At 37.7% G+C, this 13,548-nt stretch overlaps 1 protein-coding gene across 2 annotated transcripts in view; it reads left to right on the plus strand.

Annotated features, from left to right (window-relative positions):
- Positions 1-13,548, plus strand: part of fut8b (fucosyltransferase 8b (alpha (1,6) fucosyltransferase)) — a 154,497-nt gene that overhangs the window by 114,878 nt on the left and 26,071 nt on the right. For both annotated transcript variants that reach the window (XM_038267620.1, XM_038267619.1), the window contains one exon: positions 1,143-1,380. In XM_038267620.1, the coding sequence (XP_038123548.1) occupies positions 1,143-1,380 (238 nt within the window). The remainder of the gene's footprint in view (positions 1-1,142; positions 1,381-13,548) is intronic.

Here is a 13,548-nt window from a genome sequence, read left to right on the forward strand (position 1 = left end):
CCACTGCCTGATATATAAACCTTTATAAATGAATAGCTTTGAGCAGATCCCTTTCTGGTTACCTTTAGTAGAAAAGGTACAGCCTGAGTCTGTTCATCCATTGACTCTACTTTCTGTCCATAAATCCACTCTGTGTTCCTTCTCTTTTTCTTTTGCTTCTTTTCTGCAATCAGTAGATGTCTCTCTATAAACCCGTTTATTGAAGAGATGCAGACTAAACATTTGTCATTCATCAATCTGTCCTCCATTTATCTTTTGTTCCTCCCTTTTTCCCTTCCTTGTCAATGATTTTTTTCCTTTTTTTCTTGTATCACACTTTCTCTTTCCTTTCTTCCTTTATACTGTTTTCTGTCTTCCTTCTTTTTTCATTTATTTCTAGATTTCTTCCTTTATTGCTGTCTTGCATTTTCCTTTATCCTTTCCTTCAGGCTTTTTTACATCCTTCTTTTTTTATTTACTTTTTCTTCCTTTCTTTGTACGTTTACAATATTATCCATCAATCTAGTAAGGTTTTAGGAGGTTTCACATCTAATATCTAAACAGTGTATAGATATTCATAAATTGTCAGAGACATCAGGGAAAACTATTCTAAAAGTTTGAAATAAAAAAATTATAGAAAACATGTTCTACGACACTGTTTAATGGAAATAATTCCTAATCATTTTAAAAACAATTAACATTTGCACAATCTTAAGTGAGAGATCTCATTTGAATACCACAAAAATCAAAAGTACTGAGTAATTATCCTAAAGCAGAAAGAAATGGGGGGAAAAGTTGACAACCGGCAATGGCAAACTTTATTGCACTGGATAGGTTCTTCTTCCGTCTTTTTATTTTGCATTCATTGTTTGTGAAAATGAAAGAAATAAAAAATGTCATATCACTTATATTCCAATACCGCTTTCCAAAAGGGACAGTTGACAGTTGAAGATAACCGAAGATATAATTTTGAAAGACAAACTGGGGAAAGACCCAAGCAGGCAACATAAAATTAGAGTTCAGTACGAGACCAGCAATGAAAACTAATAAAACAATATGAGCCATTGGTTATTACATGTCATAGAGCAGGCCTCCAAGAAGCACAAGGTGAAAGTTGACCAATAAAAAAATGTTGAAACACTATCCTTTTTTTTTTTTTCCAGAATCCCCCTGACTGCAGTAAGGCAAGAAAGCTGGTGTGTAACATCAATAAGGGCTGCGGTTATGGCTGCCAGCTGCACCATGTTGTCTACTGCTTCATGATTGCATACGGCACTCAACGCACACTCATCCTGGAATCACACAATTGGCGCTACGCCCCCGGCGGCTGGGAGACTGTATTTCTGCCCGTCAGTAACACATGTACTGACCGGTCTGGGACTTCCACTGGACACTGGTCAGGTGTGTACATCTATAGCAACGCAGTCACAGTAGGAACAACACTAGCGTTAGTACCGGCAGCTGTTATTGTGATGAACTACTTATCTGTTTTAGAACAATCCAGGCTGAAAACTGTGTTCCTGCCCTGAATCTTGTGTTAAAAAAAAAAAAAAAACACTTCATCTTCTGTTCTAATCTATGTTAACAAAACCACTCCCCTTTTAACTTTCTTCTTCTTGCTGTTTCTTAATCATTCCATGATATTAATATACATTTCAGCACCGGCTTGGCAGAAATGAACCTCACCAATCAGAGCAGGCTTATGAAGTTTCAATTCAGAGTGTTTTTTCCCAGTTGCAGTCCCCTGCAGCATGGATTCACTGAAGGCTCTTTTATTTTCACATTAAAAGCTGCTCTTGGGCATTGTTAACATATCCCTGGAAAAAATCCATTTTGACATCAATATTTCATGTCGTTCTGAATATAGAAATTCATGTTTTCAAACTCACTACTGTTTTTTTTCACGTATTTTTTCCTAATAAATTATAAACACGGTTTAATAATATATAGTCTGGTATTTAGCTTTTAAAGATGCCATGTCTCCAAGAATATTTTAGTTTGTTTTTTGTTTACATCCATGGATTGTAGACCTGCGTGGTCTCAGCACATGGGGCTTCCATGTTCCTATGTCTTATGTTCACTCACCTTTATATGGGTAACGCCTTGTATTGTTGGTAAGAGGGTTTTTATTTACCCTGGATGTTTAAAACTCAGACTCTTAATCTTTTCTTTTCCTCCTTAAAACATCAGATTTTCAATTGAATAAGTCTGATTCGTAAACTAAGAAAGTCCATTTAACATCCATCCATCCATTAACAGGACATACAACCATTCACACACACACTCACACCTAAGGAGAATTTAGAGAAGCCAATTAACCTAACAGTCATGTTTTTGGACTGTGGGAGGAAGCCGGAGTACCCGGAGAGAACCCACGCATGCTCAGGGAGAACATGAAAACTCCATGCAAAAAGACCCCGGGCCGGGAATCGAACCCAGAACCTTCTTGCTGCAAGGCAGCTGTGCTACCCACTGCAGTCCATTTAACAAATAATAAATCAAATATTTATAAGGGTTCATTTATCTTGTTTATAATTTAATTGCATGGTTGCTATACAGAGTTCTCCACCCTTATTGGCATTGACAATGGCTGTCCTACTAGTAGCACCATGTCACACTGAAAGTGTACTGGTCTTATCAATTCTAATTGGTGAAATGTCAGTAAACCTTTTTCTGTTTTATATCTTACTTTTTCAGGTTTTTAGTGCTACATATTAACGTGAATTCAATTTTAGATAAGTTTATTTATATAGCACCGGTTAATAACATGCAATGTGCAGTAAGCAGGACTACCTCTGGTTTTACGATTGATTTACGGCAGACTCTGAAGGCAAGTAAGTGCCTCATTGTCTTCTAGCAAATTTGACAACGTACTGTATTATTTAAGCACATCCGCCACCAAAAAACTGAACTAATCAAAACATATGCTCGACATCCAATTCTACCATTTAGCTGATAAATAGAAAAACTAAAATAAACAGATAGATGCTTTTCACAGAAAACGCACACCAACAATAGGGCTACACTGTTCTATTATTGTCACAAGCAACCTTTTAAATGAAAACTCAAATTCTAGTTCAAATGCAGTGACAATTTTTTAATTTGGGCAACGTGGGAAGCCACACAAGAAGGGTTCTTGTAAAGTATAAGATCCCCTTTCCCCCGACTTGTTCCTAATATTGTGGCCGACTCTGTGAACGCATTAATTTAAGACCAATCTTAACAGTGTAATGATCTACATGCAAAGCTCGACCTGCCATCAAGGTGAATATTAAGACTCATTTAGTGAATCCAAAATCACAAATTCCATCTTATCTTCCATGTTTTAAAATCCATAATGGATCCTGTAATCCATTGTCCATTATTCCATACATTTTTGCATTTTTTGTAGGAAAGTAATTTCGGAAATATTTGTAGGAATTCCAAACCTTTAGCCTTGGTCTCTGAAGGTCTTGTCTTGGTCTTGGAAGAACCAGTCTTTATGCATTGCTGCTCTTTACTATAACCCCTTGCTCACACTGGCTCCGGTGCGGTTACCGAGCCGACGGAGACCGCAACTCCCGCACACCCCCTCTCACACCGCCCTTTTGAATACGGTGCGGTGCGGCTCTGCGGCTCCGGCAACAGGTCCGGAGATTTAACTCGCGAGAACAGAAGTTCACTTGAGTTCACGTAACTTCACGCGATAACACAGCCCAAATAAGGATATTTGCGAGAGCTTGTTGCGGAGGGCTTCGGCACGCCGCAAGGATAGCTTTCTTGCGGAATTTTCTGCAGCGCCGGAGTGTCTTGGTAACCGCAGCCGGACAGCTCAGCAGCCGGTGAGAGAGGTTTACGTCTTTTTAATGACTTGGAATCACTGCGGCGCCGCACCCACCGCACCGCAACGGTAAGACCGGAGTCGGTGTGAGCCTGGGGTAAGAGCAATCCATTCCGTCCACTCATTCAGAGAGATTCCAAGTCAAGTAAATACATTCCAACAGAAAGCATTTAAATTCAGTTCAGTATTCACATTGGTTAATTGTGGTTAATTGATTTGCATCTGATTCAGAATGTGTTTAAAGAGAATGGACCTCCATAGTACTTGAATACACTCCAACTACAGGTTAATCTGGTGAAAGCCAAGCGCATTGGCAAAGACTCCTGAATAGGTGTCAGAACATCCCCAGAAAAACTAAGCAAAAGGCTGATGGTCTTCTAATTTAAGCCTGTTTTGTGGTTACAATGACCCGGAGGGCTGAAAATGTACACATGTATTAATTAAAAGACGCTGTTATTCTTTAATAATTTTATTCCAAAAAGTTTAAAAAAACAAACCTAATGACTTTGTTTCCAAGTTTGCAGACGTTTTGCTTCCCATCCAGGAAGCTTTCCTCAATTCAGAATGTCAGGAATAGCGATGAGTTCGAGGTTTTATATTTATATTTCGATAATTAAATTTTATGAGTAAACATGTTAAGCAATCTAGATCTTCATTTCAGTCAAAATAATTATGATGATTATTATGCCATTTTTGCTTTATCGAGCAGCCCGACCAAATGGGGCTTTTGAGGACACAATACACAAGGGATAACATCTTAAAGATTGTTTCTGCTAAGAGAAAAGCACTGACTAGTAGATAAGACCTAAGACATCATATAACTGTAGAAGATGACCAAGAGCACTTACAGTTATATTTAGGAGAGAGACTGGGGTAAGCATTGATAGACAGCAGCCATGTTTGTCATCTGTTTGAGAACAAGAAGTTTACAGTAGTAGCTAGGCCGATTCCTCCCACCACAATGTTGTCAGCTTAACAATGCCAGGCCAGATTTAACTTCTGAAAAGTGAATAAAAAAGAGAGAGAACACAAAGTTAAATGTTTTTATCTTTATTATCTTGTGTAGTTGGATGTGTGTATATATATATAAAACTGTAACTGGAGCGTGTAACAAAAGTAACTTCCCTCTGGGATTAATAAAGTATTTCTGACTCTGATTCTGAAAACATTTACATTTGGAGAGTAATCAAGTTTTTGGAGAATGCAGCCGACTGAGGGAAAGTATTTTGCATGTCCTCCAGTAATCTAAGCCTATTGCATCATAACTACAGAGACATCCCTAGTTATAACCTTTATCAAAAAATAAAATTTTAAGCCCTGCCCTGAAATTATGCAAAAATAAATAAAATTATGCAAAAATAATAAATAAAAAATAAATCTAAAAACTGAAAGACCTGACTTCCTTTCTAATTTAGAAAACCAGCAGTCTGGGAGCAAAGTGGTCTTTTAGAAACATATCGAACAATCAAATCTATGATGTTTAATTACGCTTTATTAAAAGCTGTAAATGCAGTTCTGAATTATATGGTAAGCCAATTGAGGAAAGCTGAAGTAGGCAAATATAATTTCTCTTTTAAATCAGAACTCTTAATGCATACTTAGGGATAAGCTGTACTGTTCGTAACCAATAGAAAGATTCAACTGCTTTAGCCAGGTTTCAACACATATGGGTCACTCAGAAATGGCAAAATTGTTAGCAGTAACATAAAGGTGGTACACTTAACACTCAATTTATGCTGTTTATCTACAAAAAAAAAAGTACATTCAGGTTTAGTTCCACTTTAAAAGCTCCTGCACTGCAAAAACAATCCAGAAATAAGTAAAAAATGGCTTAAATTAAGTATATTTAGCCTTAATTTGAGCAGGTAAATAAGATGATTTGCCAATGGAATGAGTATTTTCACTCTTAAAATAAGATAGTTAGATAATATTTACTTGAAATAAGACGATAAAATAGTTTTTTCTTATTTTAAAAGGAAATTGTCTTGTTCCATTGGCAAAGTGTCTTACTTATCTCCTCAAATCAAGGAAAAACACACTTATTTTAAGAAAAAATAACTTATTGAGATTTATATTTTTTGCAGTGTGACTATAGTTTTACCTTTTAATTTTTTTTTATTTTTTATTTTAATTTTTAAGCATGTTGCTTGTGCAACATGCTTCTGTTGCACAAGCTGTTTTTGGACTTGTGCGCATGCTGAGCACTGAGGTTGTGTCCTGCTGAGTAAAAAGCAGATATATCATTTCTGTTTCAGTCGTGATGGTTGCTTAGTTGTCTGTTGCAGTTGGTGACTCATACAGAAGCTGGTAGTCTATTTGAATCCTGTTTTTTATCATTGTCTCCATATTTTTTATAAATTGAGATTTTAAATGAGAGACACAGTTTTGCATCTACTTTGTTAAAATATTTTCAAGCTGGTATTATGCACTTGCTATTTTATATTTGCAGGTATTGTTGACTTTCATGGAAACATTGACCCTCACCTACTTATTGACCAAAAAAATATTATGCTCAAATTAAGCACAGGTAGTCTTTGTGGAGCAGTACTCTGTAGAAAACACAGAGGATCTATTATGTGTCCTGCTTACTAAAAGCAGCATCTCTCTTTAGAAGTTATTTCCCCGTCATGCATATATCAATCAAATCTCACTGTGTATGTAGCAGAGAAATGCTGCAGCAGCAGTCAGAGCTTTAAAGTTCTACAGACAGAGTTGGCGTGCCAAAAGAGTTCCCAAGGATAGAAATGGGTTTATAAGATTCCCTTTCTCTGTTCTGCTTCACCGCCTGTGTTGGCTCAAAGACACTTAATGGTGTTGTTTGTGTGGGTGGGAGTTTCCCACTATGTGAATCCACAACCGGTTACATGAAATGTAAAACTTTATGAATTACCTGGAATTCTGCACTCAAATGGAATCTATGTTATAATAAAGTCCCTAAAAAATATCACACTTCTTAGTTGTTTTTATTATCAACAAAGTGCTTTATTATTTCATGGAAGGAAGATGAAAGGTTGTTTCCTTATAGTTTTTACAAGTTAACTTCTTAAAAGTGTGGTTGGTATTTCTGTTTAGCCCCATTACTCAGATACAGTGAATTTTGCTTTCAGAAGTAACCTAGTTTGGAAATTAAAGTCAGTTTCTGGAGTTTAATCCTCAAAGGCATGTGAGGTTGGCAGTAAAAAGTCACATTTACACTGTCCTCTGAAAAACTGATCTGTGCCGAGTTCGGACCGAGCTTGGATCAGTTAATCGTGCCGAGCTTGGTTCCTTACGACCATTTAAACACCGCGCTAGCACGGTTTCTCGCCCCCTAGTGGCAATCAACTGTACTCCTGCTCTCTAGAGGTAAACAAGCAAATCAACATGGCCCGTAACATTCAAGAGGTTTGGTTATAATTGGGATATTTTGGTGCTTGCAGGGAGTCAGGAGAAGAATGCAGCCTTGGGTGAATTTACTTGATAGAGTTGGATTTTGGGAAGTAAATACGACAAATGATAGTTTAATCAGGGCTTACAAACACGGGAAACAATGATAGACATTGAGGCTCATCACACTGCTAAGCAGAATCATCACTGGAAATTTAGTGGCAAAGTAGAGAAGCTAGTATTTGTATGAATCTCTGAAATCTGCTGATTACGGAGGCTGACTTTAAGGAGATTACGCGGTTTGCTCATGCGCTCTTTGTTATCTGAGAACTGTGCCAGAACTGAACCGTGCTGAACCCTACGGATGAACTACTACCTTGTTAGCGTGATTCGGTTGTGTCTGGCACGGTTTGGTTCAGTTGTGCGGTTCCATTTACACTCAACAGTTGTCTCGGTTACCAATCTCAGCATGGTTTCAAAAGGGTAGTTAAAATGGGGCTAAAGACTCAGGACCTGAACAAAAGAGAACAATTAGAAAAAACGGACCCTGAACATCCAGTCTGAGGTACAGCAGGATTTAGATCAATCATAGAATCCTAAATCAAGATAATAATCTGAAGCAGGAGTTAAAAATTGGTACTCTTAGATGCTTTGCATCCAGTCCCATTAAGCTTAAGCTTATTTTTGTATGGAATTGGCAGAATTTTCAGTTTGAGTGTTTCATTAATTACATCAGGGGGCTGTTAATTGCACAGAGAGGTATTTAGAAATGTCAGCCACTATTTTCAGATTAATATTAGTTATTAATGTAATATTGCACTATATAGGGCAATATATAGTGGTTACTCCATTTTAAATGAGTCTTCAAATGTCTAGGGGCTTAAAAAATTATTGGACTCGAAATTTCCCACAATGCACCTTGAAAAGTAGTGATCATCCATGGTCACTAGATGAGCAGATAGCTCCCAGAAAGCTTTGCAAGGAGAGCATTCCCATGTGCCAAGTCTCATAGGATTTGTTATCACAGCAGCCCGCTGTCACCATAGGCTGTCGCTAACCGAAAGTGGTTACTAATAAAGATGCCGCAGGCTCGGGGTGAGTAGGTGGAGTTACGTGAATACTGGGAGCGAAAAGAAGTGATCATCCGTCTAAATGGTCAGTTAACTGAGTTCATTATAAAGTCCACTATATAGTTCCCCCTCTATATAGTGATTGAGGGATCTAGGAGTTAGGGCGGATGTTCCAAAACAGCCTTATTCTTTGTTTTCTTTCACCTCAAGGTTATACTCTGTGCTGTTTTATCACATAAATTCCCAATAAAGCACAACTTCAATTCTAGTCTGACATTTTTTTGTTATCTTTTTGCATAAGAATTTTGTATTAGAAAGTATGTCCACTGTATGTTTATTTCAATACCTACAACATGTTAAAGCATTGCTTAAAAGAGTCCGATTATGATTATTAAAGTTTAGTGTAGCTTTTCATTTATTTTCCTCCGTTCAGCTCTGTGCTCTCATCTATGCTTTCTTGCAGCTCTTTATTTTTATCCCATTGCTTCATTTGACTTGTGCTCTCCTGGGCTCTCTCTTCTTATCTCCTGCTCTCCCACTGCCTTTTTCTCTCTAATTTTCTCGCCTTTCATATGTCCTTTTCCGCTTTTTAATGTATTTCCTTTTTTTCCATATATACATGTGTGGGGATGTGTATTAAAAGCTATATCTTATGGACTCATATGTACCAAATGGCTGTTCACTTCAAACATTTACTTCCGGCCATTAAGGCTTTAAGTCGTTTTCCTTATATTAGACTGCCATTTAATTAAGTGGTTTTTTCATCATCACACCAGCTAACCGGTTGATGCAACTCTTTGACCTGTTGAGTGTGCCTGTGGTCATGCCTGGTGTTGGACACAGTCGAAGAAATCACATTTGTCATGGCTGTGAACCACAAAATGTTGATAAAACTTTCAATTTAAAAGGAGAAATACTCAGACTACCATGGTGACAAGTGTTTGCTTATGCTTCTAATATTAGACTATAAATGCAGATTAGAAGAGAAGAGAAAATCACTTTATTATCCCACAATGGAGAAATACAGAAGCAAAAGTGGTCACACAAATGTGGACCTTAAAAAGCATAAAAAACAAAATAAGTGACGTAGATAAGAAATTAATTAAAATACTGTAGTTCAATTCTTTGATGGTAGTGAGCTTTTTAATATGAAGATAGTGTTTTTTTTTTTTTTTTTGTGAATCACAAGCTTTTAAAAAATTTTCTATGTTCTGTTGCTTAAAGCTGATGGCAACCCATACTCAGACGTTATGTAGAAATAAACCTAAAATGTACTGCACTGGATCGGCTTTTCATATTGTTAATGCTTGCAGAGAAAATGAACTTTTCTGGAACTTAATGTATCGAACCCACAAAATTCCAATTTCCCCATAAATCCTAACATGGATAGCCTGCTCTCTCTTAACTACTTCCCTTGGGATTTGAAGCACTTATAGACCAAAAGAAGATGCATGCTATGTGTCTGTGACAGGGTGTTTTCTGTAAGGCAAACGCATCGCTTTGGGGAAAGAGAAAAAGATGATGATAGCGATGGAGTTATTGTTCATTTTCTTCTTGCAAATGCAAGAACTTTAGAGATCCAGCTGTGACATAAATAACAATAAATATAGAAATTGATAAATGTTCAATAAATAAATAAGCAGAAAAAATACTCAGATTGAGTAAAGCAAATAAATGTAAGCAGTAAATTAATTACAGAATGAGACATAAATGTATATATAAATATTTATATATATTTAAATTTGCTTCTTTTTTGTCTTTGTAATGCCTATATAATGTTTTTTTTTTTTTTTTTTTATCAACCATTTTTATTCTCTACTTAATTATTTAAGAGCAACCTTTTAGGGCCTTTAGGGTCACTAATGGTTTTATTGAGTGAGAAGAGTCACCGAGTCTATTTTTATTCAATATAATTTTTGTGTCATCAACACTTGACAATCCTAATGTATCACCTGATGATAAAACATGTGAGTTGTTTTGATCGCATGTCTCAAGGTGCATTAAAATGCCGTAAAACTTCCTGGTGCACTTGTTAAGGCCACACCATGAATGACACATTTTACTTATAGTAAATATAGAGGATTCTTTTATTCAGAATGCATATCACTATTTTCAAAGAGGCACCCTTTGCCTTGAGATGTGAACAAACCACTCAATTGCAAGGAGCGGGGGGTCGTTGTTGCAATTGAAGTGGGTTTTCTCATCTATTAAAGGATCTTTCCATGACATGAAAGGGAATTTTATTTTTAATCAGCTTGTTATTGTACCAGCTGTATTACATACTGACTGAATGAATAAGTAAGGTTTTGTTATGCAAAGTTATATACAATAAGTGAAACACTGGTGTTTTCCAATGTATAGAGATTTAAAACTGTCTACTATTTGTCTCTCTGTTTCAAGTTAGGGGACAGTAATTGTTTAGCTCTCTGATTTTAGTGTAACCAGGGAAACAGCACTTTGTCTTGTTGGCAACACTTTTCAATGACTGGTTCTGGTTACTCTTAGAGGAATTTTAAAACTTGGCTCTATGTAGTATGTACACATAAAAGCCTTTACCATCTACAGTACTAATTGCTGTCATGTTTCAAATGTTTGCATAATTTCCTCTGCTTTTCCTATTATTAAAACCTTATTTTTGAAGCACACCATAGAGGTCGATGAGCACTATTTCAGTGTTTATATTTACAGACGGAACCGCATAAAGTGCATTCTGTAGCCTTGTTACCATTTTGCCGTGGACTTTAATTAATTTATGTTTCTGCACTTGCATGCCTCTGCTCAGGCAGTGCTTCTTAGCATTCTTAGCAATAGTGGCACCCTCTAATGGAAAACGGTAATACTACAACACTGAATGAAATTCTTTCAAAACGAACGTTAGCAATTAAATCGGATTAAGCAAATTGTATCTAATAACAATTAACAATTAATTGTGAGTCAATTATTTCTTAACACCCCTATTATCGAGCTTAAATATTTTTAGAATCATTTTGAACAGCCCTGTTTAATTTCCCATCAGAAAGATGGGAAATTAAAGAAAATTTGTTTGTTTTTTTTACAAAGGGTTTTATACTATACAATGTTTCTTTTATTGAGAAGTATTTAACTACTGTTACAAAAATTAAAAGAAAATAAATCAGTCACTCTTCCTAATAATTGATTTCAATGCTGGATTTTTAAATAGGACACAGTCACATCATTGGTCACCAAGAAAATGAATGTAATGGTCCAGATTTATGGCTTTTGCCTAATCTCTGGATATTGTTGCATTTAAACAGCATAGATTAGAATGGATTTCGACCTCTTCTTTAACAAATTTTAAATGGACAAACTGTTTCTAGCTAACCAACAAGCTCATTTGCACAGGAAAGCATAATCCTTTGTGGTTTTCTGTGGATATTTTTCTGAGCATGAGTTTGAGTGCAGAAGGAGAAATATAATCTCCCTGACACGTAAAGGCTTGAACAAGAGATCTCAAAGTTCATAAATTCTCCCTCAAATGTATTATGAATGGAGAAGCTATGCACTTTGTGTCTTGATGGTGTCACTCTCAGTTCTCCAGTTTCACATTTTGTTATAAAACATTTATTAGGCGCGGTAAACATTTTAGCCTCAAAATGCAATACAGGAATTTCTCTTTTAGTTCAGATCCATGTGCATAGAGTGAAGCTGTGCCACAGAAAACATATGCAGAGGCTGTGTAGTTAAGATATACTTGAGAAAGGCTTTGTGATCTAATTAAGTAGCAGTGAGAAGAAGACATACTGCATATCTGTAGATCTGTGCCAAGAAAAGCAGACTTCAAAATATGCCTGTTCCCCTTTCTATGAATCATGCCAGTGTTGTTATATAAGCAAAGACAAGCCTGGGAATATTTTTTTCTGTTCAATATTTAATGCCTGTTCTAATTTATATGCAGTTTGCTCACCAGCATATACAAACACACACAAATCCAAGCTCTTTTCCTTGTTGTTTTTATCATATTTATATCAAACCTTATACATACAATGGGTAGTAAAAGTATTCTGCCCTCTTGAACTTTTCAGCCTTTTGGCAAATTTCAGACTTCAAACATAAAAACCTAAAATTGTAGATTTCGATTGGTTCAGTGAGGATTTCTCAATGATCCAATGTTGATCTAAATGACTTATGATGTAATTAAGTATCCATATAATTGAACCAGCTCTGTAATAGCCTCAGTGGTCTGTATAAAGTGCGAGAAAGGAAGGTCACCTAAATTTTTGGAGGTTTAATTTTGAAACCTTAAACTCCCAAGTACTGCCTATGGTCCTGGTTTTCATACCGTGTATGCCATTTATCCATCCATACCTCTTCCCCCACTTTTTCATTCAGGTCGCGGTGCCTATTTTCGACAGTCTATTCACGAGTGGTAGGGTATACCCTGGACAGTTCCCCAGTCTGTTGAAGGGCAAAACAGAGACACAGAACCATGCACACACACACACTTATACTTAAGGACAATTTAGACAAACAATTTAGACAACAGCAGTGTGGTTTTCGTCCTGGCCGTGGAACGGTGGACCAGCTCTACACCCTCTGCAGGGTGCTTGAGGGTTCATGGGAGTTTGCCCAACCAGTCCACATGTGTTTTGTGGACTTGGAGAAGGCATTCGACCGTGTCCCTCGTGCTGCCCTGTGGGGGGTGCTCCAGGAGTATGGAGTCGGGGGCCCTTTAGTAGGGGCCATCCGTTCTCTGTACAAGCGGAGCAGGAGTCTGGTTTGCATTGCCGGCATTAAGTCGGACCTGTTCCCAGTGCATGTTGGACTCCGACAGGGCTGCCCTCTGTCACCGGTCCTGTTCATAACTTTTATGGACAGGATTTCTAGGCGCAGCCAAGGACCGGAGGGGGTCTGGTTTGGGGAACAGCGGATCTCGTCCCTGCTTTTTGCGGATGACGTAGTTCTGCTGGCTCCCTCCTGCCAAGACCTACGCTGGGGCGGTTCGCAGCCGAGTGTGAAGCGGCCGGGATGAGAATCAGCTCCTCCAAATCCGAGGCCATGGTTCTCGACCGGAAAAAGGTGGCTTGTCCCCTTCAGGTTGGAGGAGAGTCCTTGCCTCAAGTGGAGGAGTTCAAGTATCTTGGGGTCCTGTTCACGAGTGAGGGAAGAATGGAGTGGGAGATCGATAGACGGATCGGTGCGGCTGCTGCAATAATGCGGACGCTGCACCGGTCTGTCGTGGTGAAGAGAGAGCTGAGCGAAAAAGCAAAGCTCTCAATTTACCGGTCGGTCTACGTTCCTACCCTCACCTATGGTCATGAAATCTGGATCATGACCGAAAGAACGAGATCCCGG

Source organism: Cyprinodon tularosa, unplaced genomic scaffold (genome assembly GCF_016077235.1).
Source record: "Cyprinodon tularosa strain WSP-4 unplaced genomic scaffold, ASM1607723v1 ctg68, whole genome shotgun sequence".
NCBI lineage: Eukaryota > Metazoa > Chordata > Actinopteri > Cyprinodontiformes > Cyprinodontidae > Cyprinodon > Cyprinodon tularosa.